General features: G+C 46.1%; 1 protein-coding gene across 1 annotated transcript in view; it reads right to left on the bottom strand.

Moving 5' to 3' along the window:
- Positions 1–16,750, bottom strand: part of ITGA2B (integrin subunit alpha 2b) — a 57,079-nt gene extending 40,329 nt beyond the window's left edge. The window contains exons 1-7 of the mRNA XM_066629237.1: positions 16,566–16,750; positions 10,600–10,730; positions 8,503–8,600; positions 4,629–4,794; positions 3,773–3,822; positions 3,015–3,060; positions 2,579–2,710 (exon numbers count right to left, since the gene is read on the bottom strand). Coding sequence (XP_066485334.1) covers positions 2,579–2,710; positions 3,015–3,060; positions 3,773–3,822; positions 4,629–4,794; positions 8,503–8,600; positions 10,600–10,730; positions 16,566–16,750 — 808 coding nt within the window. The remainder of the gene's footprint in view (positions 1–2,578; positions 2,711–3,014; positions 3,061–3,772; positions 3,823–4,628; positions 4,795–8,502; positions 8,601–10,599; positions 10,731–16,565) is intronic.
- Between the last annotated feature and the right edge of the window lie 1,550 nt (positions 16,751–18,300).

The raw sequence follows: 18,300 nt of genomic DNA, 5'->3' as shown, positions 1-18,300 counted from the left end.
ATTGTCCGTGGGAAGGATGCCGAGCCTCGGGTTTCCCAGCAGAGACGTCGGGTTCGAGCCCGCTGTGTGTGCCGGGTGTTTAACAACACAGGTGAGTGCACACGGCGTTCTTGCAGTTTCCCACATGTTTGCAGGGTGTGTGGAATGCAACACCCTAGCTGCAATTGCCCGTACACAAAAGGCAGTGGTATTCAAACTGGGGTGTCGCAACGCCCCAGCCTGTGGGTCTTTGCCCCCTTAAGGGGTGGGGGCAGCCAGGAGATGGGGGGAAGGCAGCTGTGTGATCTGCAAGATCGTGCTGCTGGGGGCGGTGGAGGCAGAGCAGATCGCTCCACTCTCCCTTTCCCTGACCTGGGGTGCCCTGCAGGCACTTGCGCAGGGCTCCCCCCACACAGGGATGGCTGCTGCAGGGACTGGTGAGTGCATCCCAGTCCCTGCAGCCTCCTGAGCAACAGGATCCTGGGGATCACATTGCTGCCTTCCCCCTGCCGCCTCCCTGCCCCTGCAAAGACTTACTGCGGGTTTCAAACTCCCAGAGAGTTTGAAAACTGCAGACACAAGGGCTTTAAAACTGACTGGGGTGAATGAGGAGCTGGAGCCTGTTGACACAGTCCGAGATTAGCTGGTTGCTGTTTGGGGCTGGGTAGGAATTTTTTGCTCCACTCCTGATTGGCCTGGCAGGGGAGTTTTTTTTGCCTACCCTGGACTGTTCTCAGTTGGGTTGTTAGACAGGAAGGCCATGGTTGGCAGGTATAGGGTGGTTCAGGGAGTAGAGTTGAGATCTGGTATCTGCCCTCAGGCAAGTGAGAGTTTGAAGGGAAACCAGAGCCAGTGTTTTGGGCCGTCAGGCACGGGGATGCAGGCTGGTGACCCTTCAGACTTGAATTGCAATGTCTACCTTAAATGTTCTCCAGCTTGAGGCAGGCAAAACAATTCAGCTTCCTAGTTGTTTGGCCCTCTTTCCAGAGATTGGCAATGAGAAAGTTGGGGGTGCCATGAGACCATCCCAGGTTTCAAGCCAGGGTGGTTTTGTCCAAGGGGGTCTTGGCAGATTAGATATGGGGTGGAGGGTGGAGTGCCCTAGACAGGACCCACTAAAGTTATTGATGGTTATCTGTTTTCCATTCAATAAACATGGCTCAATTTCATACCAAGTCTTCTTGTCTTGTGTGTTTCATGAGGACATACCTGGCCAATAAATTAGTTGCAAGAATAGATGTAAGCCTACTTAATGTGCATGATTGACAAAAGCTTCAGAGTTTGGGTTCCCTTGGGGTTGAATTTTTAACTTTGTTGTGCCTGCAGCCCTGATCTAGGAGCGTTCTATCTCAATTGTGTATCTCTATGCCACAGTGCAAATCAAGGCAGCACAGGGAGGAAGGTATTATTGCATGGAAAGGGAAAGTAAAGTGAAGAATCACTGCATAACCGTGTTTCTTTTGGGTCAGAGGTGACATATAGTTCCCATTCCTCTTGAAATGTATTTGCCCTTTCTTCTGCTGCTCTTCCCCCCCCCCCCACAAAATAACCCCTTCTCTAGCACAGGGGTGGGCAAACTTTCAACTTTAGGGGTCCTGTACTTTAACAATTGTGTAGGAGAGAGAATTTCAGCAGATGCAGCTTGTCATCTGTGAGATGACAAGTTGCACTTGCTGAAATTCTCTCTTCCATAAATTGTAAAGTTCAGGATCTCTAAAGTTGAAAATTTGCCCAGCCCTGCTCTAGTGGCTTAAGAAAGGGGTATTTTGCTGGGAGCCAGGATGTTTGGGTTCTGTCTTGTCATATATTTTAGGCACAAGAGCAGCAACTGCTGCATTAGAGAGGGTGGGAGAAGAATCACCAGCTTTTATCCACTGCTAAGCCCTTAGACCAGCATTTTTGGGTCAGGACCCACAAAGCCTCTAATGAAAACACAGGTGATGGAAAGATGAGATAATGAATTGTTTCAAACTTTGGGACTGTTCCAAAATATCTGCTAACTGCCCTGCAAACAGCTGGCTCCTGCAATTTACAAGCTTGTTTAAATATAGGGAGATAAATGTTTGAGTGTCTTTTTTCTGGTGTGGTTTTTTCCTACACCTGTGGGGGCAGGTGAAGGCTGGGTCACATAACTAAGCCCCTCAAGCCTTGAGCCTATTAATTAGGGCTGCCTTATTACAAGAAATGGATTGAATTTTTTGCAAGTAAATAAATTATTACTTGTAAGTATCGATTCTTCTAGATCACCTTTAAGTCTCATAAAGCTAGGTGGGTCCTGAGAGTGCATCATTTTGAAAAGTGGGTTTTGGTGCTAAAGGTTTGAGAACCACTGTCTTAGCCTATTTCTTGGGATGGGATGTAGCTTAATTGCAGCACATGCTTTGTAACTGGTTCCATGTTCAATCCTGCCTGTCGCCAAGCATGGCTGGCCTAGTCCCATCTGAAATCAAGAGAGCTGCTGTTGGTTAGTGTCACCAGTACTAAGCTAGATGCAGTACTAAGCTAGATGCACATTTGAGTACAAGACCACTTTCTGTGTAAAGCATTTGAACTCCTCTCTTCCCAACTTGAAGAAGAAAATGCTTGTCTGTTACTTAACCACGGTATGCATCATTGTATGTCCAGTCTGTGTGATCTCTCGTGACTTTGACTTGGTTCACTGCCGGCAACAGATTATGAGTAGGAAGGAAGTTCATTTGGATTGCTGATAAGTCAACTGAGGCAATCAGACCTAGAAAAGACACACACAAATTATCTTATGATAGCATGACTAGGAGCGCAAAGGAGCACAAACAGAAGTGGAAAATCCAAAATATGTCATTGTTCCCCACATCCCAGTGATTTAAAAACACAGAATGATTTTAAAATGTAACACTTGCTGCCCTTTAATGATATTACACAATCCAACTGATTTCCTCCAACTTAATAGGAGTAATTGAAAGAGAACTGAACATGTATTTCCTTCTCTGCTCTCACATGCACTGCTCAGAGCCTACAGCCTCTCCTGTGCAGGAGTAGCAAGTCAAGGTACTTACCTCCAAAGTAGTATCCACCAGGTGCCCCAAGTAACAGCCTCCCAGACTGTGAGGAGAAGATATTAGGTTAGAGCAAACAATATAGCCATGAAAAGCAGCGGCATACCACATAAATCATTCACACAGTGGCATTCTCTAGTCTAGACCCAGGAGATGGCATGCCTGTCTGGCCAGTTCCTTACATACTTGTGCAAAATCAAGAACATAAACATCTCTGTGTATGAACATACCCCCCTTTGCTCTGAACTTTGAACAAAGATTTCTGTGTGATCCCAAAGTCAACTTCAAACACTTGGGTAAATAGCTGGTCTGAGGAAACCTGCAACCTTGTTTGGACTGTGTTAAAGAAGTCAGATTTCTGGCTCAGAAGATTGCACCAGTTACCCCCTAACCTAGAACTGCCAATTTCTGAATTCTGTGTCTTGGCTAGGAAGCCTCCTTATGTGCAGGTTTTTCCCAGCAGTTTCTGGGGCCACATTTCTAGTCTTCCAGTGAAATCAATGATTACTTCCCATATTCCTCCTCCAGTTATTACTTACACGAAGAGGCTAGCATATGCATTAGCTGCAACTATACTGCAAAGATCGACTAAAGAACTTGGGGAAACTGCAGTCTGCGAGGTTACTGAGAACAGTTGTGTAGTCCCTCACTGGATTATAGTTTCCAGAATACCCCAGGGGAAGCCATGCTTGAACCACTTCCAGTTTGTAGAGTACACATGCCCATTGTTTACCGCTCCCCTCTCTTGTAAAACTTACATCAGAGATGGCAAGGCTGAATCCGGCTTCACAGTAGCGGTTATCATTTACTGGCAAAAGGCAAGCAAGCAAAAGAACACTTAGTGATAAGCCACTATTCTTTCCACACATACTGTGCTTCCCCCTTGATGGGTTTCATGCCCCCTTTGGAACATGAGGCCTGTCTCACACTGAGAACCACTGCCCTAAACATGGTGTTCAGGAACACACAGTGGTAACTCTCTGGGCAGATGCATAATGTGTTTTTCAAAACAAAAGCAGCTGCAAACAGGAGCCAGACATCCCTAACACACAGCTTTAACTTCTGAGCATGCGCGGTGCTCATTATCCTTTTCAGCAATGAGACACTTTAAATAGGCTTGTCGGAGATCAGCCAGGTTGCACACCGGCTTATGACCCACAATCATAAGAGCCAACCTGGCTGTGTTAAACCCCTTCAGTCTCACCAGTCAGCTGCCAAATATCCCCCCCCCCCCAATTCATCAATGAGAAGGATTGGAATGCCTGCTTCCTGTTTTCATTGCCGGTAAGCTGGGAAGGAGGCAATGCTGGATTTTGTTCTAGGCTAGGGCCTCCAGCAACTCCACAAGCATGGGTTTTGTGGGACAATTCACACAATTTGGTGGTGGCTAAGCAGCTAAGATGTTGTAGAAGACTTCTCAGTGCAATTCACAAGAGTCATTAAGACAGACGTAAGTGACCTGAAAAACAAAGGCAATTGTGGGTGTGTGAGTTGTGGTTCATGATCTCCAAGGCAAAGGTTCTGGGCAGGGTTTCTTCCCATCATTCATTTAAAGCCTGGATTTTTCCATGGTGTCAGATCACTACTTCTCCACTACATGCAACCTGTACTCACTATAGTGGCGTGAGCTGTAAAATGAGTGCATTTGGACTTGACGGCATGGTGAATATTCAACAATATGCTTCAGGCCTCCTGTGGCCACAAGGCAACTGCCTACAGGAGTCTTCGTGGCCTCATTGTAATTTTCAAAGGCATTCCAGTGTTGCAGAGGGGCACAAGCCTGTAGGACGAAGGGATAGGGGAATGTTGCAGAATTAATCTCGCAGCCTCTGGGAGGTACATTCAGGTTGTTTAGGAGTTACAAACCGCTGAGCTGATTTCCAGTGGAACTGGCGCAAGTTGGAGACATCGCTAATGACTGTCAAGCTCATGGGTAAATTTCATGACACAGAAACTTCAGCCCTCTGCAGGTGCTCAGTTCATGTAGAAATCACCATGTCAAAGGCAAGAACCAGCACATGTTCAAGGGCTTGTTTGCATAACGTGCACTTTAGGGTTGGATGGGTTACCAGCACATTCAAACATGAGATTCGTGGGGTGGGAGCTCATAATGTCACATAGTTGTGTGCTATTGAATGACCGAAATATCTGGTGCCAGAGTGGATGCACACAGCAAAGGAATGAAATGGGGAGCTGCAACTATGTGTGTAGCTACTGCCTCTGGTCCATTGCCACCTGTGCTGATTTGTTCCCTCCCCCAGCCACCCCCCACTGCTTCTTCTAAACCTGGTGGGAGCAGAGGGGTTCCGCTCCCACCTGGCCAGTTTGAAGAAGCAGCAACAGCAGAGGCGATGTGACAGCAGTGATGGGGATTAGGAAAGTGCGAGTGTGCACACTGGTGGTGGCCAGCAGTATCTGATGCTGCTTCAGCCACCAGATCAGCATGGATTGGGTCTGGCAAACTAAATACAGAGTGGAGAGGAGAGGCAGCAGAGATGTCCCCTCCAAAACCTATGTCTTTAACCAAAAAGCAGAGACAACCCTAAGGGCAGGAGGTCTGGTCCAGAGGGTTGAGCCTCCGTTTGCCTGAAGATAACATCCGCAGGTCTCCAGTTCGAGGCCGCCGGCATTGTGCGACCTTGAAGCAGCTGAGAAGCTGAGCAGAGTTATTCCATCTGCTCTGAGCGTGGGAGGATGGAGGCCAGAATGTGCGGCCAAATCAGAAAGAAACATCTGAATGTTGTGGTTTCTTGAAAGACAGAACCTTATTTCAAATTGTAAAAATCCCTATGGGGATTTAAATTGCCTGCCTATGTAAACCGCCTTGAATAAAGTCTGAGGAGAAATCTGAGGACCAACAAAGGCGGTATAGAAATACCTGTATCATCATCATCATCATCATCATCAATGTGCATACACCCAAATGTACGTAGTCTCTTTAAGCAGACTCCATGTGCTCTGTTGTTGCATGGAACAAATTGCAAAACATTTTGGAACACATGGGTTTGGGGGAGGACAGGGCCAGTGGCCGTAACTCTCATCCCCTTTCCAGGCATTCACATCTATACAAAATGAATAGCAAAAGGTCTCTCCCCTCAGGTTACAAAGATGGGAATGCACAGCGCTAACCCATGGCTCGAACAAGCCAGCCAAAGGTGCAAGGAATCCTTTGGAACTTCTCCTGCACAAGCCTCACTGAGGTGAACGGGATGGTTTGAATGCAAGCCTGGAGGTTTCACCACAGCTCAGCCTCCCAGGTGAATTACAGCCCATCCTAATGACCATTCTTAGTTCGGGTCACCAGCTCTGACAGTAATGGTCCCTGGTGTTATTTTACCTCAACATGATCTGATGTCATTTAGCTGAGGAAGGCCTGTAAAAGTCTCCTGGATTGCTTTCTGTAGTCACCTGAAGATTCATGCTGATTTATGGAGATTTCAAATCAATCCAGGAGGGCGGGTGACCCTGTTCTTAGTAGACTTAAATAAATGTATAAGGAAAACATCCCCACAATCCTATTCACTTAGCAGTGTTCCTAATTGCTGATGGTGTTTCATCAAGGTTGTAGATAGAAGTAAGGTTTTAAGAGTATGAGAGTCATTGATGGAGCTGTCAAACATATTCTCCTCCTGACTCCCACCCTCATCAAACCAGTTCTGTTTTTTTTCCTTTTTCTTTTTTGTGCTTCATGTTGAACTGAAGACAATCCAGTTCCTGGAGCAAAGACAAGCAGCACAATCCTGTGCAGTAATCCTGTTCAGTAGCAAATCTTGCTGAGTTTAGTGGAACTGACCTCCAAGTAAATGTGCATAGCATTGAAGTGTATTTCAACAATTGGTTGTTATAAAGGCCTACTGACTTGCATAGTGGCATCACTGGATGCAGGTAAACTGCTTCTCTTTCCTTGCCTCACAGGAATAGCCCATTCATTAGGTGAGGTGATAAAATAATAAATAATAACAGGTATTTATATACTGCCTTTCTTGGTCTTTATTCAAGACTTTATTCAAGGCGGTTTACATAGGCAGGCTTTTATTTAAATCCCTTATTAAATAGGGATTTTTACAATTTGAAAGAAGGTTCTTTCTTTCAAGAACCACTACATTCAAGGTGTTTCATTCCGATCTGGCTTCACATTCTGGCCTCCATCCTCCCACACTCAGAGCAGATGGAATAGCTCAGCTTCAGCTTGTCAGCTGCTTCAAGGTCGCACGGTGCCGGTGGCCTCGAACTGGCGACCTTGTGAATGTTATCTTCAGGCAGACGGAGGCTCTACCCTCTAGACCAGACCTCCTGCCCTGATGCTGGTTATATCTGCAGCAGATTGTGGGAGGAGTGGCAGGGTGACCAAGTCACGCCAAGGGTGTCACTACCACCACCACCTCCCACCGACCTGCCAAGGAATTAAGTCACATTGATCCACTTTCTACACACCATTAGCATGCAGGAATGAATAACCTGCCTCCTTATCTTGCTTCTGGTGCAGTTTCACCAAACAGGAAGTGCAGGAATTTTGCTTTGATTTACAGGGACTGTATGAACAAAGAAGCTCTGGTCCCTTTAAATCTAACTGGAACTCCTGCACTTTGGCATTTGAAGAAACTGAGCCAACAGCAAAGTAAGGAGAAGATTTTTTTTTTAATTGGCTGCAGCAGTGGATCTGAGGTAGCACTGGGCAGCATGCTAGGTTGCATCACCACTGCTGCTACATTCCATTCCTAGTGCAGTCTTGCAAATATTCTAAAAGGTTTTTGATTTTCTTTTGATATTGGTATAAACACATATAGACCCCTTTAAGCCATTTCTGCCCAACGTTGCATATACGCAACAGGGATCAAATGTGTACACCTGTGAGCTGCGCAGAAATGGCTTTAACAAGAGAAGTAATTAAACTATTTGAGAGAATTTTCTTAGGACATGTCTACCTTGTAAACAATTTAGATTTAATAGTTTATTACCTCTTTCAAAGGAAGCCTCAGAACAGCAGTTCTGGGTTGGGTATGACAGGGAACTTTGTGGGAATCCGTGAGAGTGAAAGGTATAAAATGAATATAAGTTTGCAGGACAGATATGCATCAAGTTTTTAAAACTGTTCACTGACTACAGTGTGCTTCCTCTCTTGAGCACAAGAGTCAACCTCCTAGCATTTAAAACTCTTTAAATAGACAATTTTTTGCTTCATCAAGATTCTCTGCTCTGAATCAAGACTCCCACTATTACATATTTCTGATTACTCAGCTTTTGAAGCCGGACTGGGGCTGAGAAGCACTATTGCGGTTAGGAGGAAATCATTTGTACACACTTTATTGCATACATTCTTATTGCTATATTATAATTTTGCATAAAGACTTCCCATTTGAAAAAGTCTATCAAAATTTAACCAGAATATCAGGTCAAACATTCAAAGCCCAGAGTCCCAATTGGTACCAAGTTTTCCTTCACTCCCTATTACTTATCTTATTGGAGATGACCAGCTTCTGGTACCCACCATGATGTTATCTTTCCAGGTATTCACAGACGCGCCAAACCACTGTTTAGACTTGAAGGTTTTCACAGTAATTGTATGATATTGCTCGGTTTGGTCTCCTGGTCAGTAGTAGTGGCCATGCATAAAAAGAAGAAAAGCGGTAAAGAAATAAAAAGTAGTGCAATAATGTAATGTAATAAGGTGCAATCATGTAAATAAAAAGTAGTATGATAAATGAATAAATAAGCAATTAACGAGCGACAGAAGATAGAGACAAAAAACCTCTTCGTTATCCCTTCCTGCCATGAACCACATTTGGAGTGTTCAATCTTTCTGTTCACACAGACAGGGAAGACATTCCCATCATTCCCAGTGCAATTTAGCCACTCCTGAAATGGAAGAGACATGAAACTTTCCCTCTCATGACTCTGCCCCAACTTTGTGCTCAGCTTTGTGCCCAAATGCCTAATCATGAAGTAAGATGAATGCAGTTTTGACCCGTATATGTTTAATGTATCATTTAAAGAGCTTTTTTGTAATCTCTGTATATTTGGAAAGGTATGTGCCAAATTTCAGCTTGGTATGGAAGCTCCTTTGGTGTTCACTTTGTCTCACACTTCTGGGAGGGAAAGTTTTGCAAGTGTCTCTCTGCCAGTTTTTTCTAGCCAACATGGTATCTTGGACTTTTGTGTGTACCACATTTTATCTTCTAAAAGTTTTTATCCTAAAAACTTCTAGGAAACATATCAGCATAAAACAACAAAGTTAACTGGCTAACTCTATTATTCTCTAACCCTCACCTGGGTCAGCTTCTTTTGTAGATCCTCAGGCCAGTTACCTATGGCCACATGGTCCTGGCCTGGCGGGGCAGGATGTGCACCCACCACCGCTCTCACCCAGAGACAAAGACCAAAGACCCTGTCCTCCGGAAGTGGGGCTGGAAGCTCACCCTCTCAGCTCTTCCCTCCCCCCTGGAGATCTACAGTTGCATTCCATCCTTGATGGGCGTCTTTCTGGCTGCCTAGGTGCTACATAATCACCTTCCATTGAGTTGTAAATTCTTAGCAGCTAGGACTGCAAGCCACTTCTGTGTTACTGTTTTAGCTTGGTTCAGGCTTTACATGTTACTAGGCCTAAACCGTACATATTCATGACAGGGATGCCTCAAGCCATGGTTGGTCCAAGGCTTCCTGACTCCTGAGGCAGCATACCAAATACACTCCCACTTTCCTGATGATGTTCCAGCCTCTGTTCCTCCCATTCTTCACAGATCCAGTTCAGCACACTTCTCCCCTCCACATTGTCCCCACTTTGTCCAGGGAATGGAAAGAGGAGTAGTGGAGGCAAGCAGGTGGAGAGCAATGGGCACCCCCCACCACCATTCTGCTGCCTGAAGTTACTGCTTCAGTGGGCCTCATGGATGGGCTGGACTGGCCTTAAGCTATAGTCGTAGCTATGTCAGCTTTCTGTGTCAAAGACTGCTGAACAATGTTGCTTTTCTGTCAGAACTTAACATTTTTAATTATTAATATAAGCTGCAAAAATAGTGTATTAATGAGGCCTTAAAAGTTGTATCTTATAGCATCTATTTTTTTTAAAAACCCTTGTGTAAAACTGATCAGGTGGAACCTCAGCCCCCAATCTCCCAAACCCTCACATGGCTCCTTTTCTACAATTTTCCATTTCCTTACATATTTAATTTTACATCTTAGTTAATCTCAAAACCAGTGATTTTCAACCTTTTTTTATCTTGTGGCACACTGGCAAGGCACTAAAATGGTCAAGGCACACCATCAGCTTTTTGACAATTGACAAGGCACACTGTGCTGTTAATGGGGGCTCACATCCCCCAATGGTCCTATTGATAAATGACCCTCTCCCAAATTCCCACAGCACACCTGGGGACCATTCGTGGCACACCAGTGTGCCATGAGACAGCGGTTGAAAATGGCTGCTCTAAACTATACAGGTTAGAGGGAAGGTTGGTTTGAGGGACACCTCACACACACACCCCTATGACTTGTATGCACAGTTAATGGTGGCAGTGAGACTTTCCCTCACTGCGTGACCAGTTTCTCACAGAAGGGAACAATTGGCCTGTACGGTTGCATCACTCACCTTTAGCATCAAACTCAATGGGAGTGCAGGAGCTGCCACTGGATGCCCAGGGGCATAGATAGACAGAACCCCCTTCAATCACACCAGGCTGTGAGGTGTTGTCTAGAGGGGCCCCCACAACCACATTCATGCTAGAAAAAGAAAAGAAAGATCAGTGACCAACTGTGGACCCCTCATCGGGCACACCACAAATCTGGGCGTGGGAACTTTTGCTGTAGAACCAACTTTGGCCTTGTGAACCTGAGGGACAAAAAGCAGCAGCCAGTGAGACAAAGGATGTGTTCATCTCCTCCTAAGTCCAATTCCTTCCTTTCCCAACAGTGATCGGGAGACCCACCAACTGCACTCTGTGAGCAGCAATAGCAGTCACTACCATCAAGGTGAAGGAAAAAATATCTTTTACTGTTCTGATGATTTCCCGTTTTTATTGGTTTTATGTCATTGACAGAAGCATGGGGCAAAAATGCTATGAATCAATAAAATACATCAATTAGTTAAGACATCAGGTCCAAGGTTTATGAAAGGTCCCAACACATTCTCTGCAGAAAACTCCCTGCTAACTAGGCAAAGAAGCACCTTTTAAAAAGGTGTCCTCTTATATTGAGCAGGGGGGCTGCAACTGTCCTCCTTCACTCCATCATGGCACCTTTTCCAGTGGCTGTTGCTGGTGTGTCTCTTGTGTCTTTTTAAGATTGGGAACCTTCTGAGGGCAAGGAACCATTTATTTGGCTATGTAAACCATTATGTGAACTACTTCTTGTTGTAAAGTGGTATTTAAATATTCTTCTTCTTCTACTACTACTACTAAATGCACAGCCAAGACTCATCACAGAAAGGACATTCCTCACTCAGAACCCCCCCCCCCCCGCCATTTAAGGACTAGTCTAGTGTGGCAGCTAAGAGCTGCAATTCTGCCCCCCCCTCCCACCACAGTCTGAAGCTCACTTCTGCATGAATACTTCCAGTGAGGGGCAAGCCACTTCCTGTTTGTCCCAGCTGCAACGTAGGGATAGCACAGGCTTTTTAAAAGAATCAGACACACAGAGGACATCCACTGGTGACTTCTATCCACTTTAAGCAAAGGGTATCACTTCTATTTTCAATGGAGCATTTTCTGAGACAGCCAGAAGCAGAGAAGTTGCTTCTGGCTGCTCCAGGCCCTAGGGATTAACAATTTACAGTACAATTATTTAGCAACACAAGCTATTGTGTTCATCACAGATAACACATTTTGGGTGCAATGCTAACCCCTTATATCAGTGCTTTCCAGCACTGATGTAAGGGTAATGCAGCTCTGAGGTAAGGGAACAAACATTCCCTTACTTTGAGGAGGCCTCCATGAGTGACACCCAACTGCAGGATGCAGCACATGTCCCATTGGCACCGCTATGTCAGTGCTGGAAAGCACTGACATAGGGGGTTAGGATTGTGCCCTTTGTTGTCTTAAAAGTTAGACTTATTCTTGGCCATATCTGGGGTGCTGAATTCAAAAATGGCTTCGGTTTTGCCCAATAGGTTCTAGTTTAAGGGGTATGGCATGCATTAATTAATTAATCAATCAATCAATTAATTAATTAACAGTATTTTTTTACCGCTTTTCAACTAAAAGTTCACAAAGCGGTTTACAGAGAAAAATCAATAACTAAATGGCTCCCTGTCCCAATAGGGCTCACAATCTAAAAAGATGCAGAAGAACACCAGTAGGCAGCCACTAGAACAGGCATTGCTGGGGTGAGGTGGGCCAGTTACTCTCCCCCTGCTAAAAAAAGGAGCACCCACTTGAAAAAGTGCCTCTTACCCAATTAGCAGGGGTAGATGCTTAGCAATAAGGCATAGCTACCTTATATGCCAATTCGAGCAGCTTCCTTGGTGTCGGCTTCCTCATGAAGAAGTTGCTTGAATCAGCATATAAAGTGGTTATGCCATACCCCCAAAACCCCCAAAGCCAATCAAGTAAAACCAATGGGGGTGTGTTTCAGCACCTCCAAAATATCCTAAATTCGTTCAAACATCATTGGCAACTTTTTAAAAAAGCGTTTTTTTGTAGGCCTGTGTAGTGAATTGTTCATGGTCCTATCCAGGCCCCTCACCACTCTCCCCTCTTAGATGAAGAGAAATACTGCTACTGGCATGTGTTGAGAGCCCTGCCAAGGAACTACATATGTCATAAAACCATTTGTGTTATTCAGCACCTACATGGAGTCTCAGTTAAGTCAAGGTTCAACAGGCAATGCAGATATCACTCGTACATAAGAATGTAAGCAAAGTCCTGTTGGAACAAGCCAGTGGCCCATCTAATCCATCATTTTATCTCCCACATCAGCCCTCCAGCTGCTTCTGGGAAGACAACAGAAGAAGGCAACACATAAGCCTCTTCCTCCATTGGTCCCCTGGAGCTAACATTCAGAGGTATACCTTCCACTGAACCTGGAGGTAGCACAGCCGTCATGACTAGTAGCCACTGATAGGCATGACAACAATGAAATTGTCCTTTAAAATCATCCAAGCTAGTGGCAATCAACACACCTTCTGGCAATTCCTCAGACTAATTTGCACATTGAGAAAAAAATATTTTTTGCCCATTCTAAATCTGCCACTAATTAGCTTCATTGGATGACCCTGGTTCTAGTATTGTGAGAGAGGGAGAAGAACTCCTCTTGATCCAGCCTCTCCCCACCATGCATAATTTTCTCAGTCATGCCCCCCTTTATTGCCTTTTTTCCCCAGGTGAAAAAGTCCCCCAAATTGTAGCCTTTCCTCATAACAAAGATGCTCTGGTCTTCTGATCATTTTGATTGTTGCATCTTATCCACTCTGCATTGTTCTTCTGTGCGGCCTGGTGGTCAGAACAGCACACATTACTCCATATGTGGCCACACCATAGACTTATATAGGGCCAATTAATCTTATTTGTGATTCCTTTCCCAACAACCTCTAGCAATGGAGTTTGCCTTCTTTGCTGCTGATGCATACTGACTTGACATTTTTGTCAAGCTAACCAAGATTTTATCAAGCTTTTGTCAAGTTCCAAGACAGTGGCGTAGCTAAGGGGGTGCAGGGGGTAGCAAATGTACTGGGCAGCAGGTTTGGGGGGGGCAACAACATGCAATAACATCACACAAAGCCTCCAGCCTGCCCAGCCAAGCGCACCCATCCCAGAAAATGCAGGATGGTGAGCATGGCTACTGAGCTGGGCCCACCCCCTCCTCATCCAGGTAGTGCTGCCATCAAGCCAACACTCAGAGCCCTGCCAGCCTGCCAGCCAGCAGCCAGCAGCCAGCCTTCCTCCACTCACTCGCCCACCCCAGTTAGCTCGGCTAGACTCCCGCCCAACATTCCCCACCACCCAGGGATCAGCCTCTGGGAAGCCCGGCAGGCTTCTCTGTTGCCCCTCGCTCTGCAGCCCAGCAGGTCCTGTCAGCGTCCCTCTCTCTCCCGCTCACACCTTTTGCCAGAGCTCCTGCAGCAGCAGCAAAGCTGTGGCTCTCCAGATGCTGCAGAGCATGCTCTCTCTCACACAGGGACACACACGCTGCCCCTCTCTCACACACAGACACATGCCCTCTTTCCCCCCCCCCCACCTACACAGCCACACACAAATGCTTTCCCCTCACTCACAGACACACCAGCCCAATTCTATCCACACTTTCCTGGGAGTAAGCCCCATTAACTCAAATTGGACTTACTTCTGAGTAGAATGCATAGGATTGGGTTGCCATACACACGTTGCCCTTTTCTCTTACACATAGACACATGCCCTCTCCCCATTTTTCTCTCACACATGCCCTCTCCCATTTTTCTCAAACACTGCCCTGTTTCTCTCTCTCTCTCTCTCTTTCTCTCTCACACACACACGGCGGGGGGGCATCTTGTCCAGCAGCTGAATGTGTCCCCCCCAGCCAGCAGCAACCTGCCATCACAAAGAGAAAACTGTCTCCTTTTTAGACTACTACTGAGTGTTTGCTTCTTGCACAAGCCCCAGGCAAGGCTCAGTTCTCACTACGAATCCAGGGTTCAGTGGGTCTTGAAAATTAATGTTGTGGTTGAACTTTCCATTTGTTCCTGCAGCGAATGGCTGCTTGGCTCCAGGGAGAGGAACTGTGCAGGGAAGCAGAGGGATTCTTCTATAATTTATTTTCCAATGGTCATCCCCTTACTTGCAGCAGAGATAATGTGATCTCTTTTTTTGTGTGCACCTCACAAACTCTGTAAGACTGCAATCCTATACACCAGTGGTTCTCACACTTTTAGTATTGGGACCCACTTTTTAGAATGAGGATTTGTCGGGACCCACTGAAAGTGATGTCGTGGCCGGAAGTGACATCATCAAGCAGGGAAATTTTTAACAATCCTAGGCTGTAATCCCACCCACACTGACCCAGGAGTAAAAAGCATAAACATAGTAGCCTGTTCAAAGTACAGATCTGTCACATTTCCCCAAATACAGTCACATACCATAGCAGCATCAAGTCTACTATATTAAAAATAAAATATTGAAATGAATGGGGACACACCTGAAATTGGCTTGCGACCCATCTAGTGCATCCTGATCCACAGTTTGAGAAACACTGCTATACACACTTTCCTGGAAGTAAGCCTCACTGAACACAATGGGACTTGCTTCTGAGTAGACATGAATAGGATTGAGCTCTAAAAGTGCAACAAGTACTTTCAACAAGTGCTTGCTATTTCAAAATATTAACTAACATTTCTCACTCACTTTAACAAATAAAAAGCCCCAATTTAATTAATTAAATTTGATGTCATTGCAGGGGAGGGGGGCTTTGCACTAGGCATCAACTGCGTTAGCTACACCACTGAGTGTACATGCGAAATGGGGATGTTTCTAGCCCCAATGTGCATCAATTTACACTTACTGGCATTGGACTTCATCATTAGGTTGCTCCTTTGCTCTCTGAGTGGTCCTTTTGGAGCCCTTCATAATCTGCTTTGGTTTTTACCACCCCAAATTATTTTGTGTCATTTGTAAAATTTTACCTGTTTACCTGTAATTCTAGATAATTTGTGATCTAGTTAAAAAGCACATATCCCAATACAGATCCTTTGGTAATTTCATGGTGAAAATTGCCCGTTTATTTCTGCTGTTTCCTGTCCTTTAACCAGTTACCAAAAGGACTTGCCCTCTTATTCCCTGACTGCTAAGTTTACTCAAAAGCCCTTGGTGAGGGACTTCATCAAAAGCTTTTTGAAAGGCCAAGTATTCGATGTCAGCTGAATTGCCCCTAGCCAGATGTCTGCAGGCAATCTTAAAGAATTATATCTAGATAGATATAGACAGGTAGACCACAGCTGCGTTATAAGGATATCTGCAAGAGGGCTCTGAAAACCTTAGGAATGAACCTCAACAGATGGGAAACCTTGGCCTCTGAGTGTTCTGCTTGGAGGTAGGCTGTGCAGCATGGCCTTTCCCAGTTTGAAGTGACACTTTGCCGAGGCAAAGAGGCAAAGAAGGAAGACCCATAGCCAGGAAGACAGACCAGGGACAGACTGCACTTGCTCCCAGTGTGGAAGGGATTTTCACACCTGAATTGGCCTTTTCAGCCACACTAGACGCTGTGCCACAACCACCATTCAGAGTGCAATACCAGTCTTCTGAGACTGAAAGGCTGCCAGCAAATATCTAGATCAGAACATAAGCGAGCCATGATCTAGTCACAGAAACATGCTAATTCTCCTTCAGCAAGACTCATTCTTCCCTATGCTCAATAATTTTATCTTTAATTATGCTTTCTTCCAGTTTAGCTCTGTGCCCTGCTTGTGAAAGGTTTCTGTGACATCTGACTGCCTAGCTCAGAATTCTGCCTCCTGATAGTAGCCAAAGTGTTGGTGTGTCCCAAGTTGCCTTGAAAAGCCAGAACAGGCATCAATTCCCCTCTTGTAGGACTGTACATAGGTGCAGATCTAGCTTCCTCCTGCTCCCAGCGCCCTGCCCACCAGGGTCCTACCTGCCTTTGCTGTCCCGGTAGAAATCCAAGGCAAACCCAAAATAGCTTTCATTGGGCCCAGAGTACACCACAGGAGCACTTGCATGTAAGTTGAAGGTCCATACTGAGGAACTGAGGAGCAAGAACTCCCCCAGACAAATCCAGAGAGAGGCAAATAGTCCCACAGAGCCACAAGCTCCAGCCATCTTCTTCTTACAGGCTCTGCATTTTTAACAAATTTAGCCATGAATACTGAAAAACCACATTCATGACACATTTCCTCAAGGCACTCTTCCCCATCATGCCTGCCTGCTTCAATGGAGAACAAGAAGTGCTATCAGCAGCTGCACAGGCGTTTCCCAACAGGAAGCCCTAGACACGTACCAACATAAAGTTCAAATTATGGTAATCCTCTGCATTGAGAATGGGCAAGGACAGCTAAGTGTCACCAGGAACCAGAGCCCGCTGAGGATGATCCATTACTTCCCCTTCTTGTTTCACCCAATAGCATGTATATATGTGGGTTATCATCTCCCATGGATACATGGATACCACCTGATTGCTCTCCTCCTCCTCTTCCCTGGCAGGTATACTACATCTTTGCAGGGCTTGCCAGAGGCGCGAGCCGTAGGGCAAGAGCCAAAGTGCTCTTGGCCCAGGGCTTGCGCCCCGAAGATCAGGTGCCCTCCTGGTCAGCGGACCGAAAACAGCGGTCGGATATCCTCCCCTTCTGTTTAGGCAGGGGAGAGAGGAGCAACAGTCTTCTTGCAGCAGAGGATCCGCCTGTGAGACACCCAGTGCTGGGCTTGCTTGTTTTTATCTTTCTTATAAGCAGTCCTGCTGGGTGTCTCTCTTTGTATAGGCCAGTCTCAGAAGGGGGGGGCCTCGCCACATGTGTTTTTTCTCAGGAGGGAGCTCAGGGGAAGGGTGCCACTATCAAGAGAGTGACGGGCCAGGGGAGATATGGCGGTGGGGGTCAGACAGGCCGTTACAGGAGAAAGAGAGTTCATCATAGGCAGATTATCTCCCCTTCTAGTCCTTCCCCCAATTCTCGGATGCCTGGTGGTCTTGGCAGTGAGTCCCTGGATCTGAAGCTGCTGCTTCTGAATGCCAGGTCGGTGAATAACAAGACCTGTATCATCTGGGATTTAATCCTGGATGAGAAAGCCGACCTGGTATGCATTACAGAGACCTGGTTGGACATGGAGGGAGGCGTTAGTTTCTCTGAACTTTGTCCACCAGGCTTCCAGGTGTTGCAGCAGCCAAGATTGCAGGGACAGGGAGGGGGAGTTGCAATGGTCTATCGTGAGTCCATCTCCCTTACCAGGTGCCCTGTCCAGCAGTTTGCTGGGTTCGTGTGCCTGCTTTTTGTGTTGAGAGGACCGGACAGGATTGGGATTCTGTTGGTGTACCGCCCGCCCTGCTGCCCAACAGTCTCCCTGCCTGAGCTGACCGGGGTGATCTTGGGGGTGGCATTGGAGGCCCCCCACCTGTTAGTGCTGGGGGACTTCAATGTTCATGCCAAGGCCCCTGCAGCAGGTGCAGCTCAGGATTTCATGGCCGCCATGACAACCATGTGCCTGTCCCAGAAGATCTGGGCCCCGACACATACTGCAGGACACGTGTTGGACCTGGTGTTCACAGCTGGGCATGGGGGCAGTGATCTGGATGTAGAGGAGATCAAGATCACTCCATTGTCATGGACAGATCACTTCCTAGTAAGGTTTAGGCTTGTTGCGACTTCCTACCTCCGCAG

The sequence above is a fragment of the Tiliqua scincoides genome, chromosome 5 (genome assembly GCF_035046505.1).
Source record: "Tiliqua scincoides isolate rTilSci1 chromosome 5, rTilSci1.hap2, whole genome shotgun sequence".
Taxonomy (NCBI): Eukaryota; Metazoa; Chordata; class Lepidosauria; order Squamata; family Scincidae; genus Tiliqua; species Tiliqua scincoides.
The sequence above is the reverse complement of the archived record's forward strand: the minus strand, read 5'-3'. Positions and strand labels throughout refer to the sequence as shown.